This window comes from Schistocerca cancellata, chromosome 1 (assembly GCF_023864275.1).
Source record: "Schistocerca cancellata isolate TAMUIC-IGC-003103 chromosome 1, iqSchCanc2.1, whole genome shotgun sequence".
Lineage (NCBI taxonomy): Eukaryota > Metazoa > Arthropoda > Insecta > Orthoptera > Acrididae > Schistocerca > Schistocerca cancellata.
This window is the reverse complement of record NC_064626.1, coordinates 423,450,127-423,469,612: the sequence shown is the minus strand read 5'-3', so window position 1 is coordinate 423,469,612 and position 19,486 is coordinate 423,450,127. Positions and strand designations below refer to the sequence as shown.

The 19,486-nt window shown below is 44.6% G+C and overlaps 1 protein-coding gene across 2 annotated transcripts in view; it reads left to right on the top strand.

Annotated features, from left to right (window-relative positions):
* The window catches only part of LOC126176126 (kinase D-interacting substrate of 220 kDa), a 407,030-nt gene that overhangs the window by 98,631 nt on the left and 288,913 nt on the right, over positions 1-19,486 (top strand). Inside the window, exon 1 of one of the 2 annotated variants that reach the window (XM_049923274.1) lies at positions 13,205-13,327. The exons of the other annotated variant lie outside the window; for it this stretch is intronic. Coding sequence (XP_049779231.1) covers positions 13,238-13,327 — 90 coding nt within the window. The 5' untranslated portion in view covers positions 13,205-13,237. Of the gene's footprint in view, positions 1-13,204; positions 13,328-19,486 lie in introns of those variants that run through there. 2 annotated transcript variants of the gene reach the window in all.

The following is a 19,486-nucleotide window of genomic DNA, read 5'->3' as shown; positions in this document are numbered from 1 at the left end:
TCAGAATGCGTAGCACGCTACTAGCACTTACATTACTCTCACGTGCCGCTTGCCTTGAAGATTTTTGAGGCAAACGCTGAAACAGTTCCAAGACCGCAGTTGTGGAATCATCACTTGTAGCTGTACGAAGTCACCCTGATCGACCTTTATGCACATCATACACTGTTCCACGGATTTCAAATTTGTCTCGTAGACGTGTAATTGTTAACCTTGAAGGTGGTTCTGTACCATACTCACTTCTCCACTCTCTTCGAACCGTAGCTACATTCTCAAACTTCCAGTACCACTTAATTATCTGCTTCCGCGCTTCAAAGCTCAAACGCACGTCCGCCATGTTGCAGTTACTTCCTTGCCACTGCTGCCACCTGTTGAAGAAACATAACATTACATTCTCACAGATATTTAACCTTGTAGAACGGGAAATAAATTGTCTATGGCAGTTCAAAGTGTGTATACATTTTTTGACGCACCCTGTATATGGACACCTATCAGTAGACATTAATATGAGGTTTGTACATCCTTCGACTTCTGAACGCCTGGAACAATGCTGAGGACACTTTCAATGAAGTGTCTCAATGTCAATGGAGGAATAGGAGCCCGTTCTTCTCCCAACAGTCGAAACCAGAGAGTGTAGTGATGTTGAACGCAGGGGTTCTGGAGCAAAGTCGACATTCTAAGACATCCCAAAGGTGTCCAATTGGGTGTAGGTCGGGCCACTTCAGGAATGTTGTTGTCCACAAACCATTACGTAACAGATACTGCTTCAGGGCAGGGTGCATTGGTATGCTAATCAGTCACCGTCTCCTAACTGTTGCTCTGCTGTACGCATTACACAAAGCTATACAACGTATTAATATTCTCCCGCACTTAGTGTTTTGTAGCGCAATAAGGGGACCTCACCCTAACCACGAAAAGCACAGTACACACCGTAACACCACCTCATCCATACTTCACTTTTGACATTATATATGATGGCAGGTAACGTCCCGCCAAACCCGAACCCTTCCATCGAAATTGACACATGGTATGGCGAGATTCATCAATTCACATCACTTATTTCGTCATCCACTGTCCAGTAGTGTTGCTATTTACCCCAAATAAAGTATTGCTTAGCACTGACATTAGAAATGTGTGGCGTATCAGGAGCTGCTCGCCCACTGTGCCCCATTATTTTTAATTCCGCACACACAGTAATTGTTCTAGCTGGGCTGCTGGTATCATTTCAGAATTCACCGGTGATTCCTTCTGCTTAATTAATCCGAATGTTTACAGTCACCCTCCCCAATGCTCAACGGTACCTTTCCATCATTACATGACGCCTAGAAGTGGAAAAGCGATGGAAAGGTAAACCAAAATGCACCTCCTGATTTCCAGCCGTCCAAGTGGCCTAAGGAAGGGAAGCTGTGTGCGCAGTCTCTCCCTGTCTCGCAAGCTAATGTGCTAGCGCATTACGTTATGCGAGTAGGTCAGCTGTGAGCTCCTAGAAATCCTGTATAAACAGTTTCTGCTGATGATAGGTACGGGGAACGTTGGCATGCGTAGGATTCGAAATGTTTATATTGAGCTTTCAAGAACTGATGCAACATTCCCTGCAAGAGAGAGCGTCCCCCTTCATTCGAACCCGAATGCCATCTACGCTCCAACCCCGCCTTCGTGCTTTGTAATCTGCACGTAGTGTCCCGGCAGTAAAAAGAACAGAGGTTGCCATTGTGAGCGCCGTTAATAGCTTCAAGCCTGCCTACTGGCAATCATAGAGCGAAACGACGGACCGGCGCTGGGAACAATGCTTTGGACAGAAGAAAGGAAGTCGCGTCCTTTGGCAGCTGGAGACTCTGGAAGCAGGACTGTGGATGCACGCGGCGGCACGAAACAGCGGCAGTGCGATGATTCACACACGGCGTGTCGCGGCGTGCCAAGCACCATTGCACAACGGATAGTGACGTCAGCCCGTGTTCAGTGTTGGCAGCACTGGGTAACGCGTGACAGCTCGCCAATCCTCTCCGGTGAAAACCCGCGATTATGGATGGCGGAAGCGTACAAGTGCAGTGCTTCATTTCATCCGCCGGCTGGGTGTGGTCTAAAAGTTTGTTACTACTTTCGTTGTTGTGCTCTTCAGTCCAGAGACTGGTTTAATGCAGCTCTCCATGCCACTCTATCCTGTGCAAGCTTCTTCATCTCCCAGTACCTACTGCAACCTACATACTTCTGAATCTGTTTAGTGTATTCCTCTCTTGGTCTCCCTCTAAGATTTTTACCCTCCACGCTGCCCTCCAATACTAAATTGGTGATCCCTTGATGCCTCAGAACATGCCCTACCAACCGATCCCTTCTTCTAGTCATGTGCCTCAAATTTCTCTCTATCTCCAATTCTATTCAGTACCTCCTCATTAGTCATGTGATCGACCCATCTAATCTTCAGCATTCTTATGTATCACCACATTTCAGAAACGACTTCCTGACACTTGAATCTGTACTCGATATTAACAAATTTCTCTTCTTCAGAAACGCTTTCTTTGCCATTGCCAGTTTACATTTTATATCCTCTCTACTTCGACCATCATCAGTTACTTTGCTCCCCAAATAGCAAAACTCATTTACTACTTTAAGCGTCTCATTTCCTAATCTAATTCCCTCAGCATCACCCGATTTAATTCGAATACATTCCATTATCATCGTTTTGCTTTTGTTGATGTTTATCTTATATCCTCCTTTCAAGGCACTGTCCATTCCGTTCAGATGCTCTTCCAGGTCCTTTGCTGTCTCTGAATTTTAATACCTACTTGTAATGCGAGTTGGGGTGGCAGTCACTGAAACAAAGGTGGTTTTCTTTGCGGCAAGATCTATTTACGAAATTTCAATCACCAACTTTCTCTTCCGAATGCGAAAATATTTTGTTGACACACACCTACGTAGGGAGAAATGATCATCATAATAAAATAAGAGAAATCAGAGCTCGAACGGAAAGATTTAGGTGTTCCCTTTTCCCACGCGCCATTCGAGAGTGGAATGGTAGAGAAGTAGTATGAAAATGGTTCGATGTACCCTTTGTCAGGCACTTAAGTGTGAATTGCTGAGTAACCATGTAGATATAGATGTGTAGATCAGCACCCATGCCTACGGAACAGTTGAAAAGTGGAAATGAAAAACATCCTAAGTACAATTTTTTCACAAAACTTGTTTTCAGCGCTAATGTGTTCTCCGTACTTTGTTGCACGTGCCAAGGCTTGATGCCAGTGCCAACAGTGGAAAAAGTCACTCAAGTGTGCGCCAGTAGATGACGCATGATCTTTGTTCCAAGCTGTTGGTTCCGCAGGATTTTCAAAATTTAGACGGTATGATAAGCGGTTTTTGTCGACTACAGTTCTACTACTTAAAAACCTAATGCTTTATTTTTGTACTTGTGTTATCACAAATAAAACGTAGTCATTCAGTATTGATGGCACCTGAATCAAAAACTTTCATGTTCTTCTGTCGAGAACAGACATTTTTGTGACTGTGGCTGTATACAAAATACAAGCTGATTCTTGCAGTGAAGAAAACAGCAACCAGCCTCTGTCAGTAATGCTATTTATCTACACAAATAGCGTCGTTGTGGGTTTCAAACCGACAGGTTCAACTTCAGACATCTCTTCAAATTTACGTTACATTTGTTATTGTTTACTTTAATAGTTGAAAAAAAAACAGCTGATAGCTAATGTAAGTAACAATAAGTATAGCACAAAAGTGAGCAGCCGTCTGAAGATGAAGCTATCGATTCGAAATTGGTAGCAGCGATATTTGTGCAAAAAAACATGATTATTGACAGTGGCTGGTTTCTGTTTACCTCTTTGCAAGAATCGACTTCTCAGTACATTCTTATTGGCACTTAGAACCAGTCAGTTGTGGCACTTAGAGCGTTGTTAACAAAGTATTTGTTTTCTAATTTCTCTAGTTATTTTTTGCGGTGATGAAGTGAGCACCAAAATTATATGGTATCACAAGATCATCTCAATTTTTTAAATACCAATCGGTTACGTACAATCAAAGATACAGTGTTTCTTCCCTCTCTTGACAAACGCTAGATTTAGCACGTAGAAAGCTTTGCATTTCAACTCTTCTTTTGCAACTGCCGGATAGTAGCCCCGATAGTAAAACCTAACCCTCCCAGACTCCACCGAATGATGTGTCGCAGTGTTAGCACACTTTACTCGTTTCCGGGAGGACGACAGTTCAAATCCGCGTTCTGCCGTCCTGGTTTAGGTTTTCTGTGATGTTCCTAAATCGCTTCAGGCAAATGCTGGGACGGTTCCTCTGAAAAGTGCACGGCCGATTTCCTTACCCGTCGTATTCTATTCCGAGCTTGTGTTCCGTTGCTGATGACCGGGCTGTCGACGGCACATTAAACTCTTTAATCTTCCTTCCCAGCCTCCTCTGAATGGTAGTTCGTAGGCGCATGTTTTAGTATACGGCACATCATTTCGTAGTGAACAAGTCCTCTGATGCGACTGCTGTTACAGTGAGTGAGTAGAATGGGAACAAAAAGGGTACTGCAGAAATGTTATGCTTTCGGATTCTAGAAACTGTTAAACGGTGGAGCAGGAGATGAACGTACAGCATTAGGAACTGCAGAATTTTTATTAAGACTGTCTCTAGTCGAGGCACTGGCGTGCTCGAGAGTTAAAACAATAACATCGCAGAAAGAGCTAGTGAGAAAATTCAGAGACAGAAAACCGCTGCAGAAAATATATGTGAAAGACCATCGAAACTAATATACGAGTATAATCAACTGAAAGAAAAATACACGGAAGAAATAACCGTTAAAGATGACAACTGCTAACGTAAATAAATTGTCAAAGCTAGGCGGAAAATTCTGCCGAAATTTCCTAGTATTCAAGTGTTTCGTATTGTTCTGAACACGTTAAGTGCGAAAACTACAGAGCCTTGTTACTTATGACAGACGCGAAAAATGTTTTACAGCTTCGACTGGACGTGCTTTGATTGGGAGGACTGGATCTCACCCCTGACCCCGAGAGGTGTGGGACCTCCACCCCAGTGCCCAGCGTGGCACAATATTGAATATTCGTCGGCACTTAAATTTATCTTTAGTTTCACAGTATTCCTCGCACGCTTCGACAATATTTATACGCAGTGTACCTTGTCTGCATAAGCCACTGGTCCCTCAGTTCTTCATTCGCAAAAATCTATTGTACGTCTTTCTTTAAACCTTTCTTTTGTGGCTCCCTTTTAAAACCAAATCCCAAAGAAAGAACAATTTTCCTCGGGATTTCCTTCCTAGCCTTGACGTCCAGTTCTGTGCAATAAAAGAGCTATAAGCTTTCATAGACTGATGTTTCTTTGTGTTCATAACAATGCAAAAATTGATGCCCAATATTTGTCCAAGTCGTGAATGGAATTTTATTGTGTGCACTTTTCTTCTTCTCCCTCTTTTGGGCGGATGTTGAGCAGCGTCCCCTTCTATTATAATTTGCACACCTTCGACTTAGTCAGCGTTATCCTTCCGTACTGTAACTTGTATCATCTTTTCGTCGTCAATAAATTTAATCGTGTTAACAGCAAGCCGTCACGGTTGCCCGCGAAGACATTTTCCGTCATCAGTTTCCACACTTGCATTGCTGGGTAACACGGCTCCCAGCCGGATATACAGTTTGCTTAGTTGAAGAAAGCAACTTATTCTGATTTGTCGTACGCTGAGAAATGAAAGTAAATTTACTATCTTATGCTAGTGAGACGAATATCTTAGCTCTATTCTCTAAGTTTCAGCAAAGCAAACGGCAAGGCTGCGTAGTTGTTACTGCCATCCACACAATCATAACAAATTTTTGTTGTCTATGAAATTCAGATATCCGACAGTTCTCAGATATTAAAGGCTATCACTGTCATCGAAAAACGTCTCAGAGTGAAGTAACTACGTAAAGATTTGCGAGGGAAACTACAGACCATTTAGATACCAAACGCTGTTTGACGAGTAAGAGCCCATCAATTAACTGTATCACTGTGGAAACCTTCGCATACCATCCGCATCTTGGAAGGAATATTACTACTCGATAGACTGCCAACAGTTCACGCTGGAACTGTTTGCAGGAAGGACACTATCGAGAATGCGGACGAAATTACTGTATTATATCTGATCACAATTGCGATAGCGTTGCATTTACGACAGTTCTAGAATCGCTGATTCGTTCTTGCTCGGTTTTTATCTTTTCTCCGAGACTTAACAGAAATCACATTAATATTTTCTGCCAGGCCGGATACGCGTAACATCCGTCAGTAAGATCATAAACTCGGTTCCTTCACACGGTCCCTGCATAAACAACGTGTTGAAAACGCCTAGCGTTCCAACCGTAGCTGCAGAAAGCTGGAACCTCGACAACGATTTTTTTTCTCTGCCTGCTGATCACCAGTGAGTGAACAGTTGACCATGCATTCTTACACAACACGAACACATTTTTTTGTAATAGATTACCAGGGACGAAAAGAAAAGTTCGTTAGGTTCTTTGAAAAGTCTACAATGGAATGAGAGAAAAAAGTGTTGTTCCTTGTCTGCGCTCGTGCCGTGTAATTAGTGATGTCACGCATCCTTCAACAACCAGAACCACACAGGCACACGCTGACAGCCGTATGTCACGCTTCACGCAATTAGGGAATTCCAGTCTCGCCTTCAAAGATAAATTGCCGCAGATAGTTTTTCCGAATTTATTGTGCTCTTGCAAGCGTTCATAAAACCTTACTTTTCCACGATTTTAATTAACATATTGCCGACAGTCTCATAATCATTCCACTTGCTGTTATTTTTATATCAATATTCCCACGTTTATGAGGGTATTACACACAGAGAGTTTCACAGACTGTCCATCACATCGAGACAAGGTTTTCCCAAGTTAAAGTGTACATCAGGAGCGATATTTTGCTGAAGGGTTAAACAGTCAACTTTTTTATTTTTTGGAAATATTGAGCCAGTTTTTGAGCCTAATATGAAGGTTTTAAAGGTGTAGAAAAGAGTAGTGCAACACTTGTTAATGTTTGCAATCGGACTGTATTCGCAAAGGTGAAGGTCAGTCGATGGGACCGACAGTGCTTCGTTACACATTGTGTATATGGCAGTGGAAGAGAAAGTGGTTATATTCTAGTATTTTTCCATCTTTTTTTTGCGAAAAGATTCTTCGCTGACATGCATTGCATTGTTTTTAAAGCACTATAACGCCTCAAAAATACCGATTTATAGTGAAACCCTAATTGCTCTAACACATTGAGGTTCCGGCCTTCCTGATTTAGGTTTTCCGTGGTTTCCCTAAAATCGCTCCAGGCAAATGCCAGGATGGTTACTCTGAAAGGGCACGGTCGACTTCCTTCCCATGACCTTGCTATTTGGTCTCTTCCTCCCACACTGAGGTGAAGGTAGTCATGGGATAGCGCTATGCGCCTATGTAGACGGCGGTAGTATCTCGTACACAAGGTACAAAAGGGCAGTGCATTGTGGGAGCTGTCACTTATACTCAGGTGGTTCATGTGAAAAGGGTTTGGACGTGATTATGACCGACGGGAATTAACAGACTTTCAACGCGAAAAGGCAGTCGCAACTGGACGCATGACACAACCCATGTCCCAAATCGTTAGGCAATTCAATATTCCGAGATCCACAATGTCAAGAGTATACAGAGAAGACCACATTTGAGGCATTGCCTCTTACCACGGCCAACACAATAGCCGACGGCACTCACTTGACTGAGAACAGCGTAGAGCTGTCATTGTCAACAGACAAATAACACTGCGTGAAATAACAGCAGAAATCAATGTGGGACGTACGACGAACGTATCCGAGCGGCGACATTTGGCGTTAATGAGCAATGGCAGTAGACCACCGATGCGAATGCCTTCGCTAACGACACGACATCGCCTGCAGCACCTGTTCTAGGCTCATGACAATATCTGTTGGACCCTAGACGACTGGAAAAACATGGCCTGGTCAAATGGTTCAAATGGCTCTGAGTACTATGGGACTTAACATCTTAGGTCATCAGTCCGCTAGAACGTAGAACTACTTAAACCTGACTAACCTAAGGAAATCACACACATCCATGCCCGAGGCAGGATTCGAAACTGCGACCGTAGCGGTCGCGCGGTTCCTGACTGTAGCGCCTAGAACCGCTCGGCCACTCAGTCCGGCTGGCCTGGTCAGATGAGTCTCGATTTCAGTTGGTAGGAGCTGATGGTAGGGTTAGTGTGTCGCGCAGACCCCACGAAGCCGTGGACCCAAGTTGTCAATAAGGCTCCGTGCTGGTGACGGCTCCTTAATGATTAGACTGTGTTTACATGGAAAGGAGTGCGTCCCCTGGTCTACTCGAACCGATCACTGACTGGAAATTGTTATGTTTCTCGGAGACCATTTGCAGCCATTCTTGGACTTCATGTTCCCGAACAAAGACGACATTTTTGTGGATGACAATGCACAATGTCATAGGGCCAAAATTGTTCGCAATTGGTTTGAAGAACATTCTGGACAATTTGAGCGAATGATTTTGCCATCCAGATCGTCCGACATGAATCCCACCGAACACGTATGGGATATAATCGAGAGGACAGTTCTTGCACAAAATCCTATAACGGCAACACTTTCGCAGTTATGGACGGCTGTAGAGGCAGCATTACCCAGTATTTCTGCAGGGGACTTCCAACGACTTGTTGATTCCATGCCACGTCGATCTGCTGCACTACGCCGGACAAAAGGAGATCCGACACAATATTAGGAAGTATCCCATGACTTTGTCACCTCAACGGTTATCAACATCTAAAGCACTTACGAATATTCATCAGGTAATTTCGGAGAATGCAGTAACTTGTTTACTGTGCAGTGATTAATTTGGTACATGCAACCATTTTCCACACCTAGCAATCGAAAATAATAACATTTTTAAATCATAGTCTCAGTTTCTCGCATTTTCATTATCTGACGTGCCATTCTGGATAACTTCCGTTCTCAAATTGGAAATTAGTTATGTATGTCTTAACCAGCACTTATTTCCTAAAGTATCAGTTGCAGTGTTTCCCAGTTTTACAGCTAGCAGTTTTCAGATATCCTCGTCACTTCTGTTTAACTATCTCTACATAATGGAATTGAGATTGACGATGCTGCCTTGAATTCCCGTACATCATTTAACTCTCGCTTTAGTTTTTCTGACACTGAGACATGAATAATAAGCAAGTTGCATTATCATTGGGACAGTTGTGTTTGTTATAGCTCCAAACCCAGATGTAATTCCCCTCCTCCTCCTCCCCCCCCTCCCCCCCCCCGACAATCTTTCTCCTTTTTCCAGCGGAGACACATAATTATCTGAATATTAACCGAAGGTTCATCTCTGAAGGGGATATCCCAGCCAATAAATGCCATACGATCACTTCATTTAATCTCAGCTAAACATAATTCATTGGTTGCTAAAACAGTCACCCAGCATTGCCATTCACTGGGTCTGGTTGTTTGTTGCCCTCCGTTCCAGCCAAGAGAATTGCCGCTGTCAGAAAGGCAGCTGGCACCTTCTTGCTATCCGAGTACACTGCTACCGAGAGAGCGCAAGTTGATTCTCGCCTATACTATTCCACATGTCGACACCGCTACCATGTCACTTTTTAAGGGTGCAGCGATGCAAACGGATAGAGGAAGTCATAATACATTGTGATATATGCTCACTTCAGCGTCGACGCAAAATAAAGACACGTAGGGATAGGCGTGCCGCAATGTCGCTGTGGCATTAGTCGCGATGTTATGCTTACGTAACGTTGAATTAACGTATCATCAGCACCTTGACAGTCTGTGATACTAAATTCTATAGGTGCTGTTAGAAGTCCAAAGATAGCGCGAGGACGGCTCCAATCGCCAAGTGAGCATTCGCCTATTTTCCGAAGCTCCTAGGCAATGTCACTGTTCAAAAATGGTTCAAATGGCTCTGAGCACTACGGGACTTAACATCTGAGGTCATCAGTCCCCTAGAACTTAGAACTACTTAAACCTAACTAACCTAAGGACACCACACACATCCATGCCCGAGGCAGGATTCGAACCTGCGACCGTAGCAGTCGCGCGGTTCCGGACTGAAGCGCCTAGAAGCGCTCGGCCACAGCGGCCGGCTATGATGCAGAATTGTAGGGTTTCCAGTAATAGGTGAGGCGTGCACTACACGTAGGAAGCGGTTACTAAGGTAGCGGAGTACGTGGCGTGCACACGGGGCATTTTTAGGTAAGAGAAACACTCCGTTGGGATCAAAGTCGATTTCCCTGGATAAATAAGCCACAATATCCTCAGACATTCTCCTCCGGAGAAGTAACAGCGTAATAGGACGGCCAGGAGAATGGACAGTCACTGCACGTCACCTGAATAAGAAATCCATCAGTGGCATTTCAACATTTCTAAAGCAACCCAAGTCGACTGCCAGTGGTGTGATTGTGAAATGCAAACGCGAAGGTACAACCACAGCCATACCAAGACCAGGAAGATGTTGTGTTGAAGGACAGCGACCACCGAGTATTTGGAAGGATAGTTTGAAAAATCGCATGAAATCAGCGGAAGTAATCATTCGTTCGATTCCAAAGTATTACCAGTAGACCGCCTAGTACAATGACTGCTCGTAGGAGGTTCAAAAGAATGGGGTACGATGGTCGAGCAGCTCATCATAAGCCACACATTTGTGTAGGCAGTGCTAAGCGGCTCTTGAGGTGGTGCAAAGAACTAAGCCATTGGAGTGTGGACGGTTGGAAGAGAGTGATTTCGAGTGATGGATCACGCTATACCTTTTGGTAGTCTGATGGAATGTTTCGGCGAACACCTGGAGAACGTTGTCTATCATCATGTTTAATGCCAACTGTGAAGTAGCGAGGAGGAGGTGTTAAGGTATGAAAGAGATTTTTGTGCTTAGGTTGTGGTGATGTTATTGCGCTTAAGAGAAAGCTAAATGTGTAAGGATACAAATACATTTTACAGAATTGTGTACTGCAGACATAGAGGAACAGTTCGGAGGTGATGAGTGCATATATCAACATGACAATGCACCCTGCCATAAAGAAGTATTTCTGAAGCTCAAACACTGCTCAAATGGACTGGCCCACCCTGAATCCCGAGCTAGTCCTATTAGAACATCTTTGGTATGAGTTAGAACGTCGACTTCACTCCAGACTCCGGCGTTTAATCACTGCCTTCACTGGTTTATGACACTTTCGGGAAAGAATAGGCCGTCATACCTCCACAGGCATGGAGGTACATCATTGAAAGTGTCCCCGGCAGAGCTCGAATCGTCATAAAGGTGAAGGGTAGAAGACATACTAAGGTAATGACTCCCAGAAGTGGCCACATAGTTTTGATCGCATAGAGTAGAATAATTTGTACAGAAACCAGATAGCAGTTATATGAGTCGAGGGACATGAAAGGGAAGCAGTGGTTGGGAAGGGAGTGAGACAGGGTTGTAGCCTCTCCCCGATGTTATTCAATCTGTATATTGAGCAAGCAGTAAAGGAAACAAAAGAAAAGTTCGGGGTAGGTATTAAAATGCATGGAGAAGTGATAAAAACTTTGAGGTTCGCCGATGACATTGTTATTCTGTCAGAGACAGCAAAGGACTTGGAAGAGCAGTTGAACGGAATGGACAGTGTCTTGAAAGGAGGATATAAGATGTACATCAACAAAAGCAAAACGAGGATAATGGAATGTAGTCGAATTAAATCGGGTGATGCTGAGGGAATTAGATTAGAAAATGAGACACTTAAAGTAGTAAATGAGTTTTGCTATTTGGGGAGCAAAGTAACTGATGACGGTAGAAGTAGAGAGGATATAAAATGTAGACTGGCAATGGCAAGGAAAGCGTTTCTGAAGAAGAAAAATTTGTTAACATCGAGTAGGTTTAAGTGTCAGGAAGTCGTTTCTGAAAGTATTTGTATGGAGTGTAGCCATGTATGGATTTGAAACATGGATGACAAATAGTTTGGACAAGAAGAGAATAGAACTTTCGAAATGTGGTACTACAGAAAAATGCTGAAGATTAGATGGGTAGATCACATAACTAATGAGGAAGTATTGAATAAGATTGGGGAGAAGAAGAGTTTGTGGCACAACTTGACTAGAAGAAGGGATCGGTAGGTAGGACATGTTCTGAGGCATCAAGGGATCGCAAATTTAGCATTGGAGGGCAGTGTGGAGGGTAAAAATCGTAGAGGGAGACTAAGAAATGAATACACTAAGCAGATTCAGAAGGATGTAGGCTGCAGTACGTACTGGGAGATGATGCAGCTTGCAGAGGATAGAGTAGCATGGAGAGATGCATCAAACCAGTCTCAGGACTGAAAACCAGAACAACAACAGAGTAGAATGCAGTAGTTATTCGGAGATGATGAGGCTTGCACAGGATAGACTAGCGTGGAGAGCTGCGTATCCAACCAGAACAACGTGTTATTCGGTTGGGGGGTGGGGCGGGGGGGGAGGAGGGAGGAAGGAAGGAAGGAAGGAAGGAAGGAAGGAAGGAAGGGAGGGAGAGGGGAGGTTCGTGACACCCATGATCACCCACCTCCCTGTTTGGGTTATAAATATTGGTAACGCAAATACTCTGCGGCACAGAATGTAAGGCGTTCTTTTTTGTGGATTGTTTACTGTTGAAGAACTTATTTAGATATTACGAATTGTTGTTCTATATCTCTCAGTATTCGGATTCCGTCTGCAACATTGTCACCATTACGGGCCTGGGCCTGAAAAACGTGGAGTCAAATTTGAAATGTGTTGCCTCAGACGCTGTCTCATCCCACCCGAGTTGGGGGAGACAGTTCATTAAGCGGCTTAGACAGTTTCGAGGAAGTTTTTGCGGCAGTGTGGAGTCGCGCTCGCCCGCCTACGTCCGGCCAGTCGCGCCGTCGTTTCGCCCGGAAGTGCTTTCGCAGCAGCCTGCAAAGCCACGAGGCAGATAACAAAAACGAGCGCAGTGTGGCAGTCGCCGGGCGCGGCGCTGCAGTAGCCGGCAGCTGCGCGGCCTGCGACACTGCTAAATTGGCCACTAATTGTGCGTGGCAGCCGGCCTGTGGCTGTGTGTACACAGATACACACAGAGCGCGCAGCGCCTGGCGCGCTCCATTTAGCGCTCGCTAGCTGTGCCGCGAGTGCTGCAGAGGCGGGCGACGTGGCGGTGGTCGAGGGAAGGGGAACGGCAGTGGAAGGAGCTGGAGCCGGGCGGCGGCAGCGCAGGTGTGCGCCCGCCACAGCTGGCCTGCGATGCTCTCCTGGAAGCAGCCGCGCCGCCGCCATGAGCACTACAGCCTCGTGGCGCTCGCCGACCACCACCGGAGGACCGCCACGGCCAAGGTAACACGGACGCTTCACACCTCACCCTTAGTTGGAACTGAGCTCCACAGGTCCGAAGTTACGGCGCCGGATGCCGACAATTCACACGATCGTAAATGAGTAGCGTGGCTAGTTTGCCCATCGGCAGCTTTAATGCGAAGAGTGTAACACGTATTCACAAGTGTTTTGTCGGACAGACCTGGTTCATCTGTCCTCTGCATTGTGTCAGTTGTGTATCTAACTCTTGCGGATCGAGTGTATGACGAGTGCTTCTTCGGTGCTGTGTCATGTCACGGTTCAGTATAGGAGCGAAGGAAATCTGTCAACCCAGTGGCGTTGCAGAAGCTATTGTTCTACAGAACTTACAAGGAATCATCGAACTTCACGGTGAAAGATGACAAATTCTCATCCAGACAGTGGATGACAGTGCATGTTGGGCAAAAAATTCAGATATGTTTTATGTAGCCCAGTGTACATAGTCTGACGTGAGAAGTGGTCATCTGTGAAGTGCGATGCTAGGAAGTTTACTAAATGCCCATCTACGGGAACCATTAGTTCTCTGTTGAAGTCAGAACGTTTCGAAGCCATAAATTTCTTTAGATGAAGGAATAGATGAAAGTGACAGTGTGGAGTGAAGAGAGTGAATATTCCAACTGCCGGCCGTTGTGGCCGTGCGGTTCAAGACGCTACAGTCTGGAGCCGAGTGACCGCTACGGTCGCAGGTTCGAATCCTGCCTCGGGCATGGATGTGTGTGATGTCTTTAGGTTAGTTAGGTTTAAGAAGTTCTAGGCGACTGATGACCTCAGAAGTTAAGTCGCACAGTGCTCAGAGCCAATATTCCAACTTACTAGTACTTCAAATCTTTCAGTTTTCCAGTGTCCGTGCAACTCCGTGGATAGTGTATTTTCCTCTGGAGAAATCATTTCTTTATCTTTCGTGATCCAGGCTCCATCTCTTTTTTTTTTTTTTTTTTTTTTTTTTTTTTTTTTTTTTTTTTTTTTCGGCCTGTTGAGCAGAAGACTTGCGTATCATTTGCCAGTTACATTTTAACCCATTGCAAGGTAACCGATAAGAAGAATCTCTCTGATAGTTCAGACAAATTCTGACATAAAAATTGAGGCAGTTGGGATATATCACCTTTCTTGTTAAGAGCCAGTGGCTGCCAATACAGCTTCGACTGCAGTTTCGTTTGTAACGTGTAGTGGTGGACTGACGTCCCATCAGCAGAAACATGTCGGCCCACAGTATCAGCTGGATTCTTTTTTAAAACTGCCCAAACATAGTTGACAAGCAATCAGAAATGTGACAACCCCGTAGTACAAAACTTCCTCAGAGTTGCATCTTCATGTAAACAGCATCGCACTTCATTTGATATTCACATGTGTGTGAATTTCTAAGGCACCAAACTGCTGAGGTCATCGGTCCCTAGACTTGCACGCTACTTAAACTAACTTATGCTAAGAACACACACACACACACACACACACACACACACGCCCGAGGGAGGACGCGGACCTCCGGTGGGAGGGGCCGCGAGTCCGTGACAGGGCATCTGAAGCCGCGCGGCCATTCCGCGCGGCTTTTAATATTCACGTGGCGTTATGTGCTTCATTCACCGTCGGTGGACGACCACCAGATGTCATATAGTGCTCTTTCTCGATTTTCTCTCTGTGGTTATAGTTTGGCACGTCCTTCATACTGATGTTCCCCAAGAGAAGTATAGTTACGTTTCAGTTTCGCCATCCATTTCGTAATGGTCATAAACGCAGGAGCTGACCGTTTATTAAACTTAACAGTTTTTGGGCGAATATCCGTTGATGGCAAACAGACCAAAGAATTCTATTTCGACGCAATCGTCATTTTATCAGTTTGAACTAAACACAGGCAACACGACTTCTTTATAGAAACAAAATTTCTCCTCATGGCAATACGGTACAGCTTGCAGTATTCCGCAACATGTGCCAAAGTACGAAACGAAAGTCTCATTTATATCAACCACCATCCCTCTACCAATGTAATAACCATTCACTTAACCCTCGTGTGTTCTGTTTCGACGGTCGCATCAGCTGGTCGAATAGTTTAGAGTTCTGTATTTCACATCGTAGCTACATGTATAACTCATTTTTTTCTGATAATTTAGAACTTTTTTTACGCTTTCGTATGTGCTACACGTGTACGACCGTAGCAACGTGTCTTTGAAATTGTTCGATGCCTGTTTGCTGGTATCTCCAAATTCTGGAGCAATACAGTAGAACTGGCCGCGTCATTGTCTTGCATGGGACTAATTATATGGATGCTCTGCGTTTCCTCAGAATCCTTCCTTCCCTTCTTGTGGCACCGAAGAGCAGTCGGATTTACTATTCCTGTCTGACGGAAGGATCACCATCGACAGCAGTACATGTTGCAACTCCACGAGACGTTGCGGAAGGATTTGCTTTTTGATTCGAGACACTGGGGTGCAGTTCGGTGATGAAGTTTCCGCCATCACTTCGCTTCTTGCCAGCCAAATATATGTCTTTAACTTCTCAGTTTTGATCCAATTATCTTCATACTGATGGCCTATGAAGTAGAGTTTGTCAGTGGATACATCTGATGACGTCGGTACAGTATTACGAAGACCTTGCAGTCTGTCGGCTTTTTTCTCACAACATCTCTCTCTTTCAACGTCTTCATTCCAAACAGACTTTCGCTTGCACCTGGCGTGGTGATGAAGTCTGCAGTACGATTATGCGGTCGAACAGATCTCCAGGTCGAAGGAAGGTAGTACATGTTTGGTCTAGTGGCAGACCTAAATACCAACTTCGTCGCAAACTCGATGGTTGCGGCGGGGGGCGACGTAATTCTTGGCCCTCATAATTAGGAAATTTGTCCACATTCTTTTATTTTCGAAAAATTTCGTTTTAAACTTAAGCAAGACTTTTCTTAAAGTGTTCTTGAAAAGCGTTTATCTGCATGCAAAACATAACAGTAGTAACCACGGAGTAAAATACTACTCTTTGTATGTGAGATCTTTCGAAAATCTTCTACACCTACATTCATATTCTGCAAGCCAATTTACTTTGCGTGCAAAGGGTACTTCGTCTACCTTCGTCTCTGTTCCAGTCGCGAATGGTTTTCTGGAAAAATGAATCTTATAAGCGTTCATGTGAACACGAATCTCGCAATTTTACCTTCTTGGTCTTTTCGCGAGACATGTATGGGAGGAATCAATATACTGTTTGACTCTTCTAGGATGTTAACAGTAAACAACGCCATGTAGCAAACTCTCTCCTCTTGTAGCCCCTGCCACTGGAGTTGATGACCAGTTCCGTGACATATTCATGCGTACTAAACGAACTTGTGACGAAACTCGTTCTTCTTTGGATACTCTTTACTACGTCTATAAGTCATATCCGGTACGGGTCTCAGACTAACGAGCAATACCTACCCAAGTACTGGTCGAATGAGAGTTCTGCAACTTCCTTCCGTTGTTACCAGAATGAGATATTCACTCTGCGGCGGAGTGTGCGCTGATATGAAACTTTCTGACAGATTAAAACTGTGTGCCGGACCGAGACTCGAACTCGGGACCTCTGCCTTTCGCGGGCAAGTGCTCTACCATCTGAGCTACCCAAGCTCGACTCACGCCCCCTCCTCACAGCTTCACTTTTGCCAGTACCTCGTCTCCTACCTTTCAAACTTTACAGAAGCACTCCTGCGAACCTTCCTTTGTTAATGGACTACATTTTCTGAGGACTCTTCCAGTGAATCTGTCTGTATCGATCTTAATAGCGATAAACTGTATGTGGTCGTTCCACTTTAAATCCCTCCGTACTCAGTGTAATCGTGCAGAAATGGTTCAAATGGCTTTAATCACTATGGGACTTGACATCTGAGGTCATCAGTCCCCTAGACTTCGAACTACTTACACCTAACTAACCTAAAGACATCACACGCATCCATGCTCGAGGCAGGATTCGAACCAACGACCGTAGCAGTAGTGCGGTTCTGGACTGAAGCGCCTAGAACCATTCAGCCACAACGGCCGGCTAGGGTGCAGAATTGTAGGGTTTCCCATAATAGGTCAGGCGTGCACTACACGCAGGAAGCGGCTACTGAGGTAGCGGAGTACGTGGCGTGCACATGGGGCATTTTTACGTTAGAGAAACACTCCGTTGGGATCAAAGACGATTTGCCTGGATAAATAAGCCACAAGGTCCTCAGAAAATGTTCGTCGCCGGTCGCAGATGAGAGGTAGAAAAGACTAATATGATTTTAGTAAACTGCATAAGCACCCGAGGAAACGTCCCAGAACTGTGTCGGTTACTGAAGGTTATAATGCACAGATAGTAGAAGGAACAGAAAGTTTGTTGAAACTGGACACTAATGACAACGAAATTTAAGGTCAGATTCGAAAAATGGTTCAAATGGCTCTGAGCACTATGGGACTCAACATCTTAGGTCATAAGACCCCTAGAACTCAGAACTACTTAAACCTAACTAACCTAAGGACATCACACACACCCATGCCCGGGGCAGGATTCGAACCTGCGACCGCAGCAGTCCCGCGGTTCCGGACTGCAGCGCCAGAACCGCTAGACCACCGCGGCCGGCTTTCAGATTCGAATATTTATCGAAGGATAGGTTAGTCGCCAATTGCGAGAGCGTGCCTATTGCAGTAAAGAATCCGATAAAATCTGGCCAGGTTATCACGGATTCAAATTGTGAATTAATCTGCGTGAAGTATAAAATATCGGTCAAAAATGGTAACTGGTTGCTTTTATAGACTGCCTGGGTTAGAAGCTCTAGTGGTAGATCCCTTCACATAGAACTTGCAGAATATCGTTAATAATTTTCCTAAAAATGCCGTTGTGCAATAGGGAGTGGCTTCAACTTGCCAGGTTTAGATTGGGAGTGTCATGCTATCAAAACTGGTGCCAGAGATAGGGACTCGCTTGACATTGTTCTGGATGTCTTGTATGAAAATTACTCTGAGCAGATAATTGGAGAACCAACTAGTGAGGGTAACGCTTTAGAACTCCTGGCAAAAAAACAGACATGAACTTATCGATTCAGCTAACGTAGAGGAAGGTTTCAGTGACCACAAGGCTGTGATAGCATCTATGACGACTGGTCCTACAAGGAATGTTAAGTAAGTTAGGAAGATACATTTGTTTAGGAAGGGTGACAGGATACAGATTTCAGAATGTCTGAACGATCAGCATCAATATTTGGTGAGGAGGATGATGATGTCGTGAACAAATAGAAAAAATTCAGAGGCATAGTGCAAATGCCCTAGACAAGTGAGTTCCGAGTAAGGTCTTAAGGGATGGGCAAGACCCACCATAGTTTAATAGCCGTGTTAGAAAACTGCTGCGTAAACAAAGAGAATTTCATCTAGGATTCAAGATTAGTAAAAACGTGAACGAAGTGAAAATGAGCGTAAGGAGAGCAATAAGAGAAGCGTAAAACTTTGTCGCCGATCTGAGTAAAAACGCTTAAAGGTTTTCTGTATGTCCATCTTTTCAGAGATCGTTGCGTGACTCTGCTATTCAGTACAGAATGTCAAATAAAACACCTTTCAGGCGTCTAATTTCCAGACTGTTACTTAATTTGGCTACCAGTTTCGGCGATTTACTACGCCATCTTCAGGCCCCCTGACCGACGCTAGGAAGGTTCCAACCTCGATTCCGGGCAAAACAGAGGCCAGCATTCAAAGAGCGGTATGTGTAGATTTCTGCTTGACACAGCGATCATTTCAACCACCATCTGCCGACGGAATAGTCGGGGGCCTGAAGACGGCGTAGTAAATCGCCGAAACTGGTGGCCAAATTAAGTAACAGTTTGGAAATTAGACGACTGAAAGGTGTTTGATTTGACATTCTGCCTAATAGGTTTTGGTCGTATGTAAAACCAGTAAGTGGGTCAAACCATCTATTCATTCAATCAGTGACCGTACTGGCACCGAAACAGAAGATAACAGAGAGAAGGCCGAGATACTGAATTCGGTCTTCGGAAATTCTTTCGCCGCGGAAGATCATAACACGGTCCCTCCTTTCAACCGTCGTACGAACGTCGTAATGACATATATTGAGATAACCGATCGCGGAATAGAGAGAGAGAGAAAACTACAATCGCTTAGTAGCGAAAAGGTATCGGGGCCAGATAAGATACCTGTGAGATTCTAGAAAGATAAGGCG